Raw genomic sequence first — 19,739 nt, 5'->3', positions numbered from 1 at the left:
AACAGTTCACATGATTAGTACTTCTTACAGCCCAATAACAATTGTTATAACTAGATTATTTAAAAAGTAAACATAAACCTAAAAATCCTCTAATTTTTAACTTGTATATTCTGTAATGCATGATTTACAAGATTAGGCATCATGACCTAAGTTAGTTATTTTTAAGCCTTTTATCCTTTTATCTATGGCACTAGATTTTTGGGCAACAAACTTTAAAAGAAAAACTGTGGACTGTTAACTTAACGTTTACCTTAACAGAAGCTGTTGCTGCAACCAAAAACGGTTAACATTGCCGTCAAAAGAGTACATGTGCAGAGAGAAAGAGCGGAATGCTATACCCTTTTAGAAAGCATATTAAATTATAGATCGATTTATTAATAGTTATTAAACTAATTCTGACTTATTTTCTAATTAACTAGTGCGGCAATAGGAATACTATAAACAAACCTACCCGTAACAGACGACAGCAATATTCCATATAAAGTATAAATAGATATCAATATACGATACATGTTAATAGAAAGGGTGTATATACGTCAACTTGACGCAACAAAATTCCTATCGTTACTTGTTTGCGGTATCTCTCCCTGCTTCAGTATTTTTCGTTGTCTCAACATGTTTCGGTATTTTTCGGTGAATCGGTCCGATTGCTCATTCCGTTTTGAGCAGCGTGCGCGAACGGTGCTTCAAAAAAGAGCGCGCTTTCCGCGCGAGTATAATACAAATAATACCGGGTCGACGAATATACCACTAAAAATAACAACAAAAATACGAGTAATACGAAAGAAAAAAAAAACAAAACAAAAGGCGGTGAAGAAGGCCAAAGAAGAAAAAGCCCCAAACTTCTGCTCTGGTTCTCGCGTGCGCGAGTGTATGTGTATTTGTTGGGCTTACGCGGGCGTCTGTGTGTGTTTTTGTGCGTAATTGTGTGCATGTGTGCGAAAGCTAAGAATCAAAGTGCAAAGCGAAATTGAATAATTTCCCCATCTCTCTTTTACGCTCTCTCGCTGAGCGTGTAACCAAATACCCGAAAATAAGAAGTTTATCAGAGCTGATAAATTCTGAAGTGCGAGATAGTTAAGAAAGGCTGGCTTTTAGAGCCAAAACAAAAACAAGCCAATGTTTTGGTTAACGTAACTTCGCGTCCTTGCAAAAAGTAAACGAAAAACAAAACAAATCGAGTTTAAAATAATAGCCATGCCATTTCTGCGAAAACTATAAAAGTACCACCATTTCCGCACTCTCTTTCTCCTCTGCAAGTTTCCCCACTCTTTTGGTTTTTTGTTGAACCGACGCAGCAGCGCACTAGCGAAATGTCAACCACGACAATAACAACAACGGTGCCTGCCGCCCCCTCGAAATCGGCACCACCCACACCAACAACAACAGGCGCGGCAGGAGCAACAACAAACGCTCGCACCGCCGACTGCCGCAAGTTCACGCCGAACATTTTCAACAAGAGCAAGTGCAGCCACTGTTTTCGACAGCGGGAGGAGCACTCGGCCGCCGCCTTGGAATGCAATAGGGTGAGTTCCGGATTTTTCACCTTTTTGGACAAGTTTTAGATACAAAAAATAGGGGATATTGTTAAACAGTGGTCTAAATATCTATAACTGTTTTAAGTTCTAAACAACTACCTAATTTTAGTTCGATGTTCTCTTCGCTTTCTGTTAAAACTGTTAACACCTTGCCCAAAATTAAGATAAAGTGCCTAATGAATATTCACTGTACTTGGAGTTGAGGGAAGCCACCCCGGAAAAACTATAGGATAAATTTAGTTTTGTGTGTGCTGAATAAATCTTTATTTAGTTTCCAATTCTGTGCGGGCTTTTCTTTGTTATTCTTTTGTTCCGAAAATTATAGTTCCATTTGGTTCTTCAACTCACCTCAGGCTCCTTGTGCATCTTGCTGCAGTTTTGGAAGACATTTATTGGAAATATATCTTGTTGGGATTAACTTAGTTGTGAACATCACATTTTATAGATATTTTTATGGTTTTAACATTTTGCAGTTGGGCAGTGAGAAAGTTAGAAATGCAGAACAATCGCAGCCATATCAGTTTAAACTTATTAATGAGCTATGACTTGACTTTCATCATTAATTTTAATTAAAACATTTTTAAATAAGACAGCATAATCTGATCGGTAAACATGGTCAAAACTGACAGAATTTAGTTTGATTACAAAGACTTTTTCCAAGAAGAAACATAGCTTTTGACCAAGATTAATTCATTAGTATGACCTAAAGCATCGTTTGCCCCGGGCAAAAACATCTTCTAATCTTGAAACTTTCGTCCAATCAAGTTACAAAAATCGCCAGAAGACAGCCATCATTTAAACAATAAACAAAATTGCGGCGCGACAAAGGAAAACTCTCGCTTTCTCGTTTCACTGTAGTAGTCTTGTAGTCTTAGAATTCGGGATAGAAAATGACGATACGAAATAAAATGCCACCGAAAACTAATTAAAATAACAAAAACTAATCAAAGCATAGAAAACATAAAAAAAACCCACCTGGACTCAACTGACCGAGCGAGAAGAAAAAAGTGAAAATCGTTTATTATGTTTACCTGCGCGTTGGGGCTGGGTTACCAAAAAATTTACGACAATACTATACAACGCCCCGAACTAAAACACCATGCCCACACCGCCTTGAAGTCTGAGCTGAAAGGCCAACCTGCTTTCTTATAAGCCGCACGATAAGTTTTGGAATTTGTATTTAATAAACATAAAATCGCTGTCGTAAAAGAGCGAAGGAAACTGAGCCGACCATATGAAAATAAAAACCAGAAGACTAGTTTGCCATTGGGAAAGTTGGAGTTTTCGTTGAACTATGCAAATGAAGGTGGTTGAAGAACAGCGGGAAAGATATGTCAACTGCTTCTAAACACTTGTCGAAAGATTAAATCCAAGATTAAGCATCATTTTGGCCGACAATATCTAATCTTATTTCTTTGGGGAGATTAAGATAGTGTTTAGAATGAAAGAGTTGAGATAGAGAAGAAAAAGAAGCGCTGTTGCACTTGGTTACATATATGAATGTATTAGTTTTATTATGCTGACTCAAAATAAACACGTTTTTGATTTAGACTCAATTTAATATTTAAAAAATTAAATAAAAATCAATATAAAGATTTAAGTAAAATCTAAATGGATTTTATACCTAGCTAGGTGCAACATTTCTCTATCTATTATTAACCTGCCCTGTTTCTGTTTCGCTTTCCCCGTAAAATCATTTTTTTTAATTTTTACAATTTTGGTTCTCGTTTCGTAACAATTTTGTAAAAATGTATTTTTACACAACTGACCCCAATAAATTCTGATCTGGTTATTCTATAATTGCCGTTCTTGTTCTCAATTCAGTTGACAGGCAATTTTGTGCAGTTTTATAGGTCGACAAATGTTTTAATATTCTGTTTAGTTGTTTTTCTGATATATTACATTGACGGCCACAAGTGCCTGGTTTTTCGAGAAGCCTGCGAAAATTAATTATGCGATTGTCAAAAGCAATTTCGGTCTCGCCGCTTGTCCGCTTGCCAAATTGGAATGGCTCTTTTTTTAATTGATCACCCAAAAATGATTCGGATACGCGAGAGATTTCTAGCGCAGCTTGGCCTCAGGATGAGGAAGTGGAGCACAGCAGGGGTAAGTTTTTCATAAGTAGGCAGATCTAAGGTTGAACACCCCAACTAATAAACCATTCGACTGTTTCCTATAATGCGTTCAGGTGTGGGCCTATTGTGAAATAAGTTTATGTAACTTGCATTTTACTGAAAAGATTCGAAAACTGAATCTTTGAATATACATAAACCTTCAGCTTAATGCAAAACCTTAGAAACTATTTTTACGCTTGTCATTAAGGAACCCCTCTGCCGGCAGACATTTTAAAGTCAAATCTGGGAAGCGTGTGTTCTCCGCACTCCTTCGGTTCAGTGTGTTCCACATTTGGCTCCCCCTTCCTTTAGATGCAGTTGCTCCGCAGCTAATATGTATATGTATGTAAAAATAGAACTCAACTCTTGGCTTCCGCTCGTCGAGCGGCAATTAGAAGGCGTCGGCAGCAGTCAGTTCCCCTCAGATGCCCCTCGAGATGCCCCTCCAGCGGTCCCCTTTTGCGGTTACTCAACCGACAGACCTCACAGGCTTGGCACCCCGACTAGGCCCACAGATTTTCTTTTCTACTTGGCAGTCGTTCTAAATTTAGCAACACTTTTGCTTTTGTTTCTTGCTCTCCAGAAGAGTGTCCATGTTCGCCTGTCTTCTGCTTTGGTTTTGACTAGTGCATAAATGCTGGGCCATAATTGTTGCATTGTCTGTCGCCGATCTGAAGGCTAATGAAGCCGGCAAAAGCGTCCCTAACACGGCTCTCGGATTACCTGGCCATGGGATCGAATGGGACGAGATGGCATGGCATAGGACCACCTATCGTTAGGGGTTCCCTTTGTAGTTGGCGGTACACAGACAGGAAAATGCGCACAAAAAAAAAACAACAAAGGCCAAGAAAAAGCGACGAGGTGCAAAACGGATGTCAGAATGCATTGTCAAGTCAATGGAGCGTAACATTGTAGTTATCAGCACAGGGACCGTCCACTTCAGAACCCATTATATTCGAGAAGATGAAGCTCGTGTTTTTTGGGGGCTGTGCCATGTTGACAGGTCAGGTCAAAGGCTTGCAGCATTTCTCGTGGTTCTGGTGGCCCCAAACGCCAAAAAGCAGCCAGCCAGCCCATAACCCCCAGAAAATCTCATCTTGCTGGCCTTTTTTTCATTTTTGGACCGGGCGCGTGACTGGGCACCCCACTAAGACTTAGACTAAAACTAAAGCTGCTGCCCCACCAGAAGGTCTAACCTATAGGCAGTAATTGTGGACTTTTTGCTGCTTTTGGCGGCCGTCTATTTGTCTGGCAAAACAATTGGCATGGGACACCGTGGGCCCAAGGGACACGGAAAAATAAAAACCAAAGTAAATTTGACGGGTTAAAAAAGTAATAGAATAAGTTCTTTAATTACTAATAAATAGTATATTTATTGCATCATTGTAAGCTGCAAAATATATGTTTTTTTACAAATAAACTAACAAGGTCTTAACAAATTGAAACCTTCACAAAACAGTTAACTTAAGTTTAAGAAATAACATTTTATAGTTTGTAGATAAGAAAATATTTCTCACCTTTATGTTTAAAAAATTTTATGACAAAAGTGTTTAAAATCAATTGAATTGACCAAAATGGACTCACTGTTAGCCATCGGGTGTCATTTTCGAGCTGTGTGCCCCCGTTGAGTATTTGTCTGTGATTCTCCTTATTTTTGTCTGTATTAACCTCTCTGCTTCACTGTTTGTCTTAGACGCTTGGCCATCGGTGTCCTAGGTGCCTGCCTATCCCACCAAAAAGATCTCAATTGGTCCCCGGGGTGTTATTGAGCTATTGGCAGCATGCCATCGGAGAGGAGACGACGAGGCCCGTTCTGGGAGTCCCATACCATCCTGTGTACCGTCTGTATTCCGTCTCCAGGTCTCCAGTGGAGTCGCTATAGACCTCATTCACTCGGCCTCTCGGTCTCGCGTGTTCCCCTTTGGCCCTTTGAGGATAGTTAGTTCTCGGTTTCTGCCAGTGTGCCTTGGCCTGGGCCTCGGCCAAGTTCTTGTGTTGTTTGTCAGAGAAGTATACACATAATAAATATTACTTTTGCACACCCATCCTGTACATGCATCCCCGCACCTATAGCATATATATGTACATACCTTCGTGTATCCTCGTTTCCAGTCTTAACGTGCTCAAGTGGCCAACAACCAACGTTGATTGATTGTTTGGCTTAGAAATTGTTCCCAGCTCTCGGGGCCCCCCTTCTAAGTACATAGGTATGTGAAGTGGGTGTGTTGCAGAAATTTGCATTTTTCTAGGTTAATTAGTTGTGTATATGCCACCCAGCCGAGTCAAGTGCATTGAACCCGTCCACTCACCAGTCACCTGCATCATCCACGATCGCTTTTGGGGTCATCTCGTTGCTATCTAAATCTATAGTTGGTTAGTTGCATTGTTGAACATCAAGGTAACACTTCGAAGCGATAAGGCCAAGGCATACTATTGTGCAAGTGTGAAAACAAAAGAACTGGCTAAAGGCCTGATAAGTAAAGGAAACTAAAACGTATCTCGAAGATACATTCACCTGCAGTAGACAGCCTGCAAGACACCGAAGAGTTGGCAGTTGCGCATTCTAAGCACCATCAACCAGATAAGAGGAGTCAACTCTTCTGATGTGAAGTCAAAATCCTTGACCAGATTGGAGTTTGTTATTCGAGTAGTATTGGATCTAATCTATTGTATATGTGCTCTGCCATGTTCTATGTTTTTGTCGTTATCTTAATATATTAATTGTTATAAGATATTGCAACAGACATTCCGAACAAAATGTATTGCAAAACATTCAGCAAGTTATTATCGCTATTTGTGTGTGGTTGTATTTGAGAAAACACCTATAAAATTATTCAAGATATTCATAGAACAGAAGAGCATCTACGGATCACCGTATAGGTTAAGAATTCAACCGACTTGGCTTGGTGGAGCTTATCTAACTAACTTTGTTGCTGCTATTTGTACTTTATTGTCTGTCTGGAGTTGCCTGTCTGTGGTTGCAATTAGCAGGGGGCATCGTCTGAATATTCTGCAGCCACTCTGCACTTTGGATCTCGATTCTGCGCTGTCTTTCTTTTTTGCATGGGGCCGTGTCACAATTATCAGCACGAACTTCTCTGTCGCTCAAAAACATGAGCAGAGGTAACCGAAGACAATGCCCAGAAAGTTGGCTGCTTCTTCTCCAATCTCTGGCGCTCTTTTTGCCTTTGTTCAGCTATGGGGGCAAACAACAAATGGGCCCACCAACCTTATCGCAATACACAGCCAACAAATCATCAATCATTCCATTTCATTCCACCAGCAACATCTACAGCAGCGGCAAAACCAAATCGACTTCTTAACGCCAACAGCTTCATCTCTGCGGCTGCTTTAGATTCAGCTTCATCTCTAGTCCTAGCTATTAGATTTCCTCATAAAAACAAGCTGAAATCTCGGCAAGAGTCTAAAACCAAGATGTGGAATAGAGAGCCCCATCTGCGGATTTAGTTGAGATCCGTCCCCCTTAGATTGAGTTTGAGCTCAAGAGTTTAGTTTATAAACTCCCGACGACATCTTCCGCTGCGGCGTCATTTTATTTATTTATTTCTTTTTTTTTCGTCTACCTATTCTATCTATGCGCTATGCCTTAATTAAGTCGGCCTTTCAGGTCTTCGAAAACAGTGGGATAAGATAAGGAGAAAAGCTCTGTTATCGTTTTTCAGCGAATTCGAAAGAGCTGCATTTATTTACAAATCAATCGGAAAGCCAATTGCTAAGAAACAAATCACAGTAGCATGTTTGCTATTTTAAATATTTTAAATATCTTAATTTTAATGGATTAAACCAAATAAATACGACATTTCTAATATCTCGAAAGCGATAACAAACGTTTTCCTTTTGATTAGTCATCGGAGCTGGCACTTAATTCATTTTCGCCAAATCTAATTCTAACCACTGTGGCAAGACACAAACGCACAATCTATTCGCCGTAGCCCTGCTTCCTGCTGCTGCTCAAATTGAAAGCTAATTCTGTTCAGTAGCCGCGGCAGTTCCAAGCCATGCCATCCAGTCATCCATCTACTGCTGCTCCCCGCCGTCTCGGCATTTGGCTAAGAAAGAAGTCCAGGTAGATCCCCAACTTGCACATTCACTTGTTGCTGCCTCACTGCAGCGATTTTGCCACTTCATACATCAGCCATCATCGTCAGCCGGAGGGAAGGAAGAAGGAAGAGCCGGAGGAAAAGGGGCAGAGATGCACTGCCTCCGTCCATTGTTCCCTTCGCCAGCCGTCCCATGTGACATTTTGCTGCATGATTGAATTCTTATTCTCTTCGCCGGGCTCACTCAATCAAGACACAATACTAGACTATCCAACTCCGGGCTGGAGCCCAAGTTCCAGTTCAAATGGCGCGCTGCGAAATCTTCTGAGTTATGGCATCTTTACACCTGCCCCTGGGCACGGTTCTTTGCTTTGAAAGAGATAGAGCTGGAATAATAAGACCCAGGTAACCCAAGAGGGGTAACACCGGGCAAACACCATTAGATTGCCAGCGATAAAGACGGAGGCCGTGGAAGATTCAGGCGATCCAGAAGATCTTGGGGGATGGGGCAGCGCGACTTGGCATTTTCCTGAAATAATGACGTGTTGAGAAGGGCATCTTGATTTCAAATTAGTTTATAATTATGATTTTGCCACGACTGCAACCTGTATTTTGCCATTCCACTCTTTCTCTTCCTCGACCATTGAAATTGCTGTTTAATTGGAAAGTAATTTGCACGATATCGGAAGCTTTGCCAGAGTTGGGTAGAAATCGTTAGTTTAGACCCGTCGCGGTCCAAACTGCATGCCATAATTCCACATTTCCACACCTCCCGTCGCCGCAATTATTGTAAATTGCCTGGCCAAATATTTATTGGTGCGCATATTTTAGCACCGAAACGGGCTAACCGAAAATATGTGCCGATTTTTGAAAAAAATATCCGCCCCTCGAGCGCTTGTAATTAACTATCAAATGCTAATTTCCTGTATAACTAACACAGAATTCGTATTAAAACGAAATAAATAAATATTTGTGTATGCATTAGTCAAGTTTTTTGAGGGTTACTGAATGTGAAAAATACCTGTGCGCTTCATGAATAAACATAAGACAGCTCTTATAAATCAAAAACTCACCTGTCAAAATGTGTACAAATAGCAATCAGCCATGAGCTAGAAGATTTTTATTGCGACCAAAGTTTTGATTAATGAGTTATTATTGTGGAATGATATTAAGGAAACTCCAAAATCGAATCAGATGCTTTTTAATTAATCTTGTAAAGCAAACGAGTAAAATGAAGATGCATGAAAAGCTATTTTTGATGATTAAGCGTAATTTGAATAAGAAGATTAGAATATGAAAGGAAGTATAAAGTGCAAGTTTCTTGCCATTAAAAAATAATTCTTGAGTAGAAGATTAATATGCATTGATTTTCATTTCAATTCTAAGATGCTTATGCATATCAGTAAATCTATTGTTAGTATCTCCCATTTCACCTTTACAACTTTAATGATTATGATTATCTTCGATGCTTTCATGGGTTTTCTTTGGCTTTTCCAAGCGTAAATTCGCCATGCCAATTTCTTTTTATTGCTTCGATCACCGTACTTCTTTGAGCTCAGCTCGTTTTTTAAGATTCTTCGGGTTTTGGGGCCGTGGCAAATGGCGATATGTAAATTTTTTCTCTCTCTCGGTCTCTCAGTATCTGTGTTTTTGGTTTTTTTTTATGTTTGTGTGTGTTTGGTGTGCGGTCAAGGTGATCGAGCCGCGTCGAGTTGAAGTCGAGTCAAGTCGAAATTCAATAGGAATCCACGGGCAGGTGAGGAAGCGAACCGGGTGCGGCCTATAAAGCTGAGGAGCTTTAACACTTCCAGGTAGAAGATTCAATTTTATGCTCGCTCTTCTCAACTTGTGTTGTGTGTTGTTGCCGCGCGTCTAGATAAATCATCTAAAATACATTCCATTTATTTGGCAGTTTAGAATTTGGCTGCTCTCTGTTTGATTTTTTGTGCGTAAAATGTTTGGCATGGGTTCTTTTTTCGTAAGCTTCTTGGAAACGTCGTTTTTGGAAACAATGGAAGTTTGAAGATCTTTTTGGTATGATTTCAGACCTGCCCAGACAGTCCCAAAATAAGAAAAAATTGATACGCAGAGTTGCTTCATATAGGGGAGCATGGGCAAAAACAATAAGCTCGAAAAATTGGCAATTACATACCCGAAAATAGACAAAATGAACAAGGCCCAGACTCCGCGTTGCCGACGACAATGGCAAAAGCATTTATTTATAACCAATAATTTTAGCAATTGCAACAACGGCAACAACACATGCTAAATTACGTAGGTGGACATGATAATTTCGCTTCGCTGCAGACACCCTGAACACACAGCCCCCTATGAAGCAAAAATCCGAGCTTCAAGCCGCGCCCTGCATTAAAAAAAATGAATAAAAAATAGCAAACAACGCCGCCATTGCCCTCGGGGGAATTTTATTTAAATAAAATAAATTTGTTGTCTTGCTGCCCAAAAAAAAGAGCGTTTTCAGTCTGCAATTACTGTAAATTGTGGCGGCTACAATGCAAATGATGAGTGATCGAAACTCAGTAAAAAGAGGGCTTAAAGTCGGAGAGGAAGGCGTTTAAATGGAGCAAAGATACAGATATTTTTATGGGAGAAATTGAAACAATGGATTCAAAATACGAAGCGAAGGGGGTTTTATTCAATATGAAAGTAATTAAAAGAGCTAAAAAGCCGACATACAATGTTTCAGCAGTTAATATATTCATTTTACCATGATGAGGTTGAATAATATATTATATAACATATTAGTAATTGCGGCTTAGTAACTTAAAACTACAAATTAGCCATCTCATGTTCATCAATTAGAACTCATATATCAACCCATATGTTCACTTCCTTTTCCGCACACAAATAATAATTTATATGCAAAACAGATTGTGATATATAGATCTTTGTTTTTGTCAAAACTCTTGTCCAATTTTCGCAGCTCAAGTATTTAACATAACTGCAGGCAGAAAAATAAAATGCACTCGAGAAATATGCATTTTACCAAACAGATTTGGATTCCGCATGCTGTGCCGATGTCAACGGGTGGGTGTACTTGTATTGGGACTACCAAACCACCAAGCCACCAAATCCATCGAACCACCCAATTCCCCGATAAGCCCTGCTCCGCCAAGTCAGTCACACACCATGTGCAATGTTTATGTTTTGTCTTCGATTTGTTTCTAGCCTCCCACAGTACGTGGGTTGTTGTGGAATTGCCGATTTGGCTTAAGCTTTCGGTATCTGTATCTTTTGGGCTTTGAATGGGCGAGCTTCGCCTGCAGATATCATGTACAGAACAGAGCGCAGATACTATATGTATATGTATGTACGGAAATGTTTTGTTTGCGGGTGTCTGAGGCTTGTGGCATTTTTTGGCTCGGCGATATGCGTGCAATTTATCAACTCATGAAATATTTAGGTGTTTGCCATATTTGAGCACGTCTTGCATAATTTGTACGTTTGTACTTTTAATTAAAGATATTTTAGATATATTTCTTGTTTGGCCATATTTGGCTAGCTAGATTGCGAGTGCGATTGTTGTGATGTGGGGCATGCCGCAACCAAAAACTTGGAGCAGCAAAAAAAAATTAACTACCACTCGGCTGCCTAAATGTTGACTTGCAAATTGCGGCCCTAATTTGTCTTTTTACCCCTTATCCGAAACCATTTATCATGGTGGCCATTAATAGGCATTTTCGGGGCATAATTAGTTGTTGTTGAAGTTTTAAATAACAATATTTTTCGAAAGCAAATATTTGACCCCAAAAAGCGTAAAACAAAAGGAAACAACACGTTTTCTTTCTGCACAATTATGAATCATTTAAGATAAGAACCATTGGTTTTGTCTCTACGGGTTTACCTGGTGATGATGCTACTGATGATGCTGATGATGTGTTTGGCGTTATATGGTGATTAGCCAGTTCTTTCCATCCCGCAGAAATATTTGGCCGAGGGGCTTTCAAACACGTTTACTAAGTTTTCACATCTACTTACTAAATTATATTTACGTTTCTCTTCTTGTTCTCGTTTCAGGTATGTACGAAAACGAAAAGTCATAAAATATTCTACGCTTATCCGAGAAGCCTGTGGAAGACTATTTTTGTAAACAAAGGTATTTTTAGCTTTATGCTAATTGCTTGTGGATAATGAATGAAACCATTGTTCTGACAAATATTTTAAAGGTTTTTGCAAAAGTCACAAAACCTAGGTGGTCGTTAAAATCTTTTTTATCTAACAGATCGTTTAAATCTACTGAATCTTATAATGTATCTTTTAATGTAAAACAATAAAAGATTGTTTTCAATAAATCAATGAAGTAGAACAAATAGTTTCGCTGACAGATTCATCAACTATCATTCAATCTTTTCTCTTCTAACTAAATATATTATATGGATTTATTATTTTATTTAACGGAAAAATCAAAGTCTGGGCCATATAGCTGATATTCCAGCAAAAACTACATAAATAAAAGCTCCATAAGAAGTTGTGTTTCCGCAAAGTAAAATGTATATGTTTATTCTCTCGCCGGAAATTAAATGTCAAATAAAATCAAGTTATTTACGCGATATTTTTTTTACTTTACTGTTTAACCATTTTGTCCGCAAAGTTGCACGTTCATATTTAGTCATGTTTACATTTTCGCAGCGTTATCAGTTATTAACCCACTTCCGTCGAAAGAAAAGAAGAGAAATTAATTTTTTGCTGCTGCCAAAGCGGTCAAAATGAAGAAATAGCAGCAGAAAAATAATTTACAGAACCTAGAAAAAATCTAATAAATCATCAAAGCGAATTGGGCTAATGTCGTCGCTTCATCAGCTGAGCTGAATTTCGTGTGAAAGTCAGACGCTCGCTCTCCACACACACACCTCGTATATGTTTCTTCACACAAATTAAGTAATTTTAATTTAATTAATCAAATTATTTTGCATTTAACATGATCACTTCTTGGCTCGACAATGACAGACCTAATTGAGGTTGAGTCTGACACAGAAATTCCAATTCCAACTCACTTTTGAGGCGTTAGGTGGGCTTGGCCCCTGACTTGATGCGGTTGTACATACAACAAATATACTCACACACTCGATACATTTCATTGCGTTTCATTCATTTTCATTTAAGTTGACAAATGTGGCAGTGTGCCGTGTGTGTGTGTGGCCCACTTTATTTCCATTCAATTCGTTTAGATTATGGCCTGAGTGGCTTGTTCGAGCAATAGGAGAAGTAGCAAAAAAACAAAGTAAAAAAATAAAAATCCACTAACAAGATGAAAAAGTAGCACTTTTGTTAAATGGAAACTTGAAATACACTGAAAAGGCTTAAAACTAAATTAAAGACAGGAAATTTTAAATATAAACGAGGAACTTAGAATACTAGACATATTAATTTCGTAAAAAATGTCGCAAATTAATATATTTATAAAGTTATAGTGCTAGTATAAGCATAAAATTAGATTTTGTATGCATTTTAAATTTTAGTACACACATTTTTTAAAATTTAGATCTGTGTGTCGTTATTCCTAAATCATTAAACTACGCTTATAAAATCAAACTTAAAGCACGTTGAATATGTTTTGCTTTGCGCAATGGTAGCTTGAATTGATTTTTTTTTTTCGAATCAATTCTCATTGTTTTTTGCGTTCAATTTGAACCGCGCATTGGAGAAGTTTGGCTTTTGAATTTGCGATCGGTCTTTTTTACCGAACCGAACCCGTTGACAAGGTCTAGGTGCAGCCCGTTTGTCAGTCGAGATGGAGCAGTTGGACAACTGATTTGAATATGAATATATATTTTGTCAGTCATTTTCGATTTCTTGCACGCGCCAGTCGGCGGACAAAAAGTCATTGGAAATGTGACTGAAGTGAGTGCGAATGAGTGGTGAATGAGTACTCATGGAACGGTTCATGGCGCAATCATCGTCAAATGCAAATGACTGACAACCTAGGGCAAGGCAATCCAAGAGTTAATATCTGTGTAGCTGATAGCGAACACGGCTTCCGCACTTTGCAAATAGAAAGTACGCACCCGGCGGACTGAAGGTAAAAAAAAAGGCTAAAATCATTTTACTCAACTAAATCGGTAAAAGAACAAAAGAATCAACTTCCGTTCGTAGATATTTTTTCTCATGTTTACTAGGTAATTGTAGCCCTCATCTATCCCTTTCATATATCAATATCCAGCTGGAAAGTGAGTAGGGAAAAACAATTATATTGATTTGATTTGTGAAATTTCCAAGATTCTCTTCGAGGTACCGTTTCGTTGTTGTTATTGTGGTTTCTGTTGGCGCCCTTTTGTGGGCAATTTTCGCCCAGTCTTCTCCTCATTTTTGTTCCTCTTCTTCCTGCACTTCTTGAGTTTCTTGAGATTCTTCCCGATGATCACCATCGATGTGGATGTGGATGCCCCGAATGCGTGGTGTGAGTGAAGTAATCGCCCCATTCGGGTCTCCCCCACCCAATTGATCTTGCTCTCTCCCTCTCTTCTTCTACACGGAAATACAAAAGATAGGGCTAATCACAAATTTAAATTAATTCAAATTTGTTAACTATTACAACAGTTAGAAGAATAAATAGAAACTGGTGATCATAAAGATCTTCTTGAAAAAATTAAAAATTTGTAAGAAAATTATTAAAGTGTAGTATTTTATTAATAGAAATAGTTCTTAGTGCTTGCAGTATTTATTGTCATATTTTTATACTAAATAAATTTTGTTAATAATCAGTATTATTCACCTTGTTTTTTTTTTGTGTGCTGTCTCTCTGTTGTTGATTTTCTTCAGAGGCTCCTTCAGAGAAAAAGGTTGTTGAACTGGTCCCGTGTGTGTCTCGTGTGTTTGTGTGTTCTGATGTTGTTATTATTATTGTTGTGTTCCCTCAATCAGTTGCTGCTGTGCTCGTTTGTTCTCTATCCATCTCTTTCACTCGGCACATTGAGTTCTATTATAGAAAATTATATTATTATTATGTACTCCACTCGCTTTTTTTCATGTTTTCTTTGGGTCTTGTGTTGTTCTTATTTCAGGCATTTTTACTGTTATTACACACAGGCTTTATTTTCCTTATGCAAATTTTTATGATTACTCCAGGTGATGATGTTCGTTCATAAGGTTTCTTCCTACTTCGCTTCTCATGCCAAAATATGCGAAATTCTTAAAAAATTGCTCCGAAGAACACGAAGACAAGATTGTGTTCTGCACTTGAAAGGTGTTTTTATAAACGTGCATTTTCTGGTAATTCTTCTTGATTGCTTTTTGTTGCGTGCTGGCCAAAATATTGAATTTTAGGGCTTGCTTTACGATCAGAAAATTAAGGGTTAGGAAAATTAATTTTAAGGGAATTTCGATCACATGAAAATTTCTTTACAAGTGTCATTACTTTTGAAATTACCCACTTTATCATGCTTATCAAAACCTTGAACTTCCAAGCACACGAACTTGCATCAAGCAAACATTTCAAACATAATCGCTGATTGACAGGTTGTAATTGATCCTCCACGAAAGCCCCGTTATCTGTGTTGACACTTGAGAAAGTAATTTCTTGTTTCCCTCTTCAAATTGAAGTCACTTGGGTGCTCTATTTATTTTCCCAGCGCACATCTGGACGGACGAGCTTATCGGATCTGGCTCTTCAATTAGCGCCCGAAAATGGCCCATCTAAATGAACCATAAAATCCAAATTAATTCAATTGAATTCAAATGGCCGGGCAGACCTCTGAAAACCCACGACGACATCGTGTTCTTATCAGCTGATCCCTCGTCTATTAAATGACCTTTCCACCAGACATCTGAGAATTATCAACGGAATCTTGAAGTTTGTTGCCGCTATAAAACTTGTATATAAGTACATAGAAATGCTTGACTTTTCTTGGCGTTGGCGTTCATGTTGTTTGTGTTTTTTGTTTTGGTTTTTCGTTTGTTGCCTTTTTTTGGGTCAATATAAAGTGCTGACCTTTTTTGTTTGTTGCCGTTTCAGGGCTCAAAAAGCCGGCCAGAGCGGCGCTAACAGGTTTTTCCCGTACATGTGAAGCAATTAATTTTAATACGAGCTGCTCTAAGAATAGAACTGTGGGGAATTTCCTATTTTTTTTTAGTGAGAAGAAAGTGTTGATTGGGGAAGAAAATAAATTATATGTATTAGTGGTTCTACAAAAGTATCTCCTGCAGCTGAACAAAAGAACGAAAACTTGTTGACACAAAGTGACATTTTATGCACAATAAAATCACTCGAGAATAAATGGTTTTTATATCCGTTCACTGCATTAGGCCACTATTGAATTTATGTCTTTTGCCAGAGTCTGGCCTCTCACCCCTCCTGGTCAGTCGGTGGAAGTGGGTCTTTGAACCTACTCTAATCAATACATCAAAATTTACAACAAGCTCTCCGGGTCCTGGACCTCATGACTAACAAAACCGCCCAGCTGGCCTCTTTTGGGGTTTCCAGTGTCCAAGCGATCTATCTGCTATGGACTATAGACATAGACCGCCAATTGACAAAACAAAACGACGAAATATTTCAACACAAGCCGCAGAAAGAGAGGGTTCCAAAAAAAAAAAAAGAAAACCAAACCCAATTCATGCAGAAAATATCAACTGAAAGGTTCCCACAGTGTCCACATGGACAGACACTTATGACATTTTGCTTTTTAGCAATAAATAATTTATGCATTTTATATATTGACACATATAAAAGTGGAAAAATGTATGTCCGAATATATATTTCCAACCGAAATGAAAAAGATAAAAAGTAAATTCAAAACATTCATGCAACGCCAAGGAAATTAACAGCAATTGACGGTTGCAATTTGATTTATTGGCTTTGGCTGGCAGCAGGCGAAAACAGAGAGGGACGGCTAGCCGAAATGCGAAAGAGATGGCGACAAAAGGCGGTGATTTATTGGCACGATCAGTAAAACGTGTCGAAAGGGAGGGGCATGTAGCAAGTGATTTTGGAGTCAGGGGCCTTCGCTTCTTCCCGGCCAGCAGCACACGTGGTCAAAATGGAGCGGGAGTTCTGACCCATTCCCATTTCGTATTTTTAAGAAATTATAATGGAAAAAATAAACACATTTAACTGTAAAACTCATTGAGAACCCGCCAAGCACTCTACACCACTCTTCCCTCAATTTCTTTGCCTATTTCCGTCCCGTTTCGGTTTGTCTATGACAGTTAGAATCGCCGTGGCAAAGCGTTAAGCAATAAAAGCGTTTGAAGAAAGCTGAGAACTGAAGAGTCTACCTCAATTCTAAATGCCTCACTCCATTGCGTGTTCTGAATGATCAGTAAAATTTAGCCCAAATTGAAGCTTTAATATTATATAAGACTCTATTTATTTTATCAAATCTTTTAAATTCCAACACAATTTAAGCTAAAGATTCTAAGCCTGAAGAATCTAACTAAATAAACTAAATACTTATGTAAACTGTAGTATTATATTATAATATATATTTTTAAATGGTTTCTAAATGAATTTACATAAACTACTTATGTTGGTTTTATTTGCCTATGAAAGAAATGCTCAAAAATTTCTCATTCAAATCCCAATGTTAATTTCACACCATTTTTCAACGAAAAAAAGTCTTATTGTTTACCGCACGAAATGTCTTTGTTACAGCGCTGGAGTTCACTTTCTTGCTCAGCAAATCGAAACGAGTTAACAAGTGTAACATTGGCAATTTGTTAGGTAATTTGCCAGAACAACCAGGCGAACCTTGCCCCCCATCTCCACCCACCGAAAACCCCATTAGAGGGGGCCAGTGACCAGGGTGAAAAACAATGGAATATCTGTCGGAAGCCCTAATGACAGAAGAAGTAGAGTTATGTAACCTTTTTGGAAAATTGTCATCGCCTTTTGTCTCCGTGTGTTTACGAAGCTAATTTCATTTTCCGTCAACCTTGTCGGCAAGCAGCGGAAAACTAGGCTGCCATACTCGAGTTTTCCCCCGCTTGCCGTAGATTATACGAATTTGTTTATTTTCCACTTCATTAATTCGCGCGATGACTTTTGCCTTGCCCAACCAACAATCGCGCGGCTGCTTCAAACTGCTCATGCCTAATGTTATGTAATTTCCTCAAAATTGTAACTACTCTATTTTGTATTCGAATGTTTTCTTTTGGTCTCTTTATTTTCCTTTATATCTGCATTTGTTTATCATTCGACTTTTGCCCGTGTGTTGTTTGCCTTTGCCAAGCTTACGAGTGCGTTTTGCCTTGGATTCAGCTGGAATCGGGTTTTATTTGGTATGTGGTGTGTCTCTCTGTCGATGTTGTTTGGCTTTGCCATTACTTGGGCTTCATTATTCAATCAAATGCATTGTGTTGGCGACCGACCGCCTGGCCCGGTGCGTCTCCATTGGCATTTTCGAAAGCCCAAGTCTTGGGCATTGTAATGATTTTGGTTCCTACTTTTTTTTTTCTCTGTTCATTCACTTTTGTGGCTTGTCATTATGCAGACACGATAGAGACGTTCTTAGTGTAATCTAGAAAAATCGAATCTATTCCAATTGAAATGGGAACTATTATATGGTTGCCATCATATTAGTGGTTTCAAATGATGTCATTACTAGATTAAAACTGGGAAAATTGGAGCAATAATCCATCTAGCTTAAGCCCTACTCCCTTTCCAAGATAAACAAAAAATAACGAATCAAATGCACTTTCTTTGTACCATTTTCATGCATTCGCTTCAGCTGGCTTTCCCATCAAAACTATTTATTTAGAACATCACATCAATGTCATATTAGATCTCATTAATTCACTTCGTTCAGCCTCTTTTCCGCTATCACAGATGCTGGCTACTCTCTTTTTCAATTATCATTGAATCAATCAATCATTTCATTTCGTTTTCAATTCGAGTTTTATCAAACAAAAGCTGTGCTCCCATTTCACGATCTCTTGGCACGATCGAAAGTGTGTCATGGCGGGTGTAATGAGGAGCCCCCAGCTGTACAATTATTGTTAAGAGAGACATGGCTATAAAGGGTAGGAGGAGGGATATAGCCATGACCCATTTATGGAGGAACACCCACTGATCAATGATCTCTTTTAAATGCGGCTTGAAACGTTGAGATTGAGTTCAGCTTTTTATTTCGGAGAATTTGAGCTTTTACTTTTGATTTCAATGCGGCACAAACATGGCCGGGAAAATAGGAAAATAATAAGGCATACAGTTACCATTTACAATTTTCCACTTCCCGATTCACCATGTTTGGGCTCACTAATGCATTACTAATTAGATTTTTGTGGCCGAGCCTTTCGCCAAAATGTTTCTGCCGCTGCACTTTCACGTGTGTGCAATATACAGCATACAGCATACAATATACAATGTGCAATTGAATTATTGACTTTATTGTCTCAAGTGGCAATAATAAATAATCGTAGGATGTTAAACAACATTCACCATTGTCGGCAGATACGCTTTTGGCCATATTTGGAGCGGCGAAACCGCCGTTAAACATGCAAATCGTGTAGGACTTTTCCTCAGTCGAAGCAACCTTCGTATGCGTATCTGGAATTTCATACTCATGCCATATAGCATTATCATTAGCCGTAATAAAAGCTGAGTATACTGACAACTGAATGCTATATATCGGCATTCGCAGCGAAGCAACTCATGCAATCGAAACGCAAACCTCAAACCGCACTGGGTAAACATTTTTACAACAATTCTATTAAATTATATGTCTGTAGCCGTACATCTGTACGTATCTACCCATTATCCGACGATTGTAATCAAAATCAGGGGTTTTCTCTCTCTCGCTCGCCCAGTCTTAAACATCTGCCATGTGTTTGTAATAGCTGATCCACCGGAGAAATGATTTATAAACGGAGCCACGAGATTGGGGTTCAGGCGGAGAGGTAGAAGTACTAAATTGTGTTGCATTGCAAAAAAAAAAAAAATGGGCGCTTATTATTATGGCGAGCCGGGCAGCAAAAAAGGTTGAAACGTTTTACCGACGAAGGTTAAATACCCTAATTAGGTCAGTTTTTACAAAACATTTTACAGGTTCATTGAGATGTCAGAGATGAAAGCC

General features: G+C 38.7%; 1 protein-coding gene across 3 annotated transcripts in view; it reads left to right on the top strand.

Annotated features, from left to right (window-relative positions):
• Nucleotides 1-622: 622 nt before the first annotated feature.
• Nucleotides 623-19,739, top strand: part of LOC6732346 (protein outspread) — an 81,207-nt gene continuing 62,090 nt past the window's right edge. For all 3 annotated transcript variants that reach the window (XM_002079431.4, XM_016178272.3, XM_016178274.3), the window contains exon 1: nucleotides 623-1,526. In XM_002079431.4, the coding sequence (XP_002079467.2) occupies nucleotides 1,314-1,526 (213 nt within the window). In that variant the 5' untranslated portion in view covers nucleotides 623-1,313. The remainder of the gene's footprint in view (nucleotides 1,527-19,739) is intronic.

This window comes from Drosophila simulans, chromosome 2L (genome assembly GCF_016746395.2).
Source record: "Drosophila simulans strain w501 chromosome 2L, Prin_Dsim_3.1, whole genome shotgun sequence".
Lineage (NCBI taxonomy): Eukaryota > Metazoa > Arthropoda > Insecta > Diptera > Drosophilidae > Drosophila > Drosophila simulans.
This window is presented reverse-complemented; position numbering and strand designations above follow the sequence as displayed.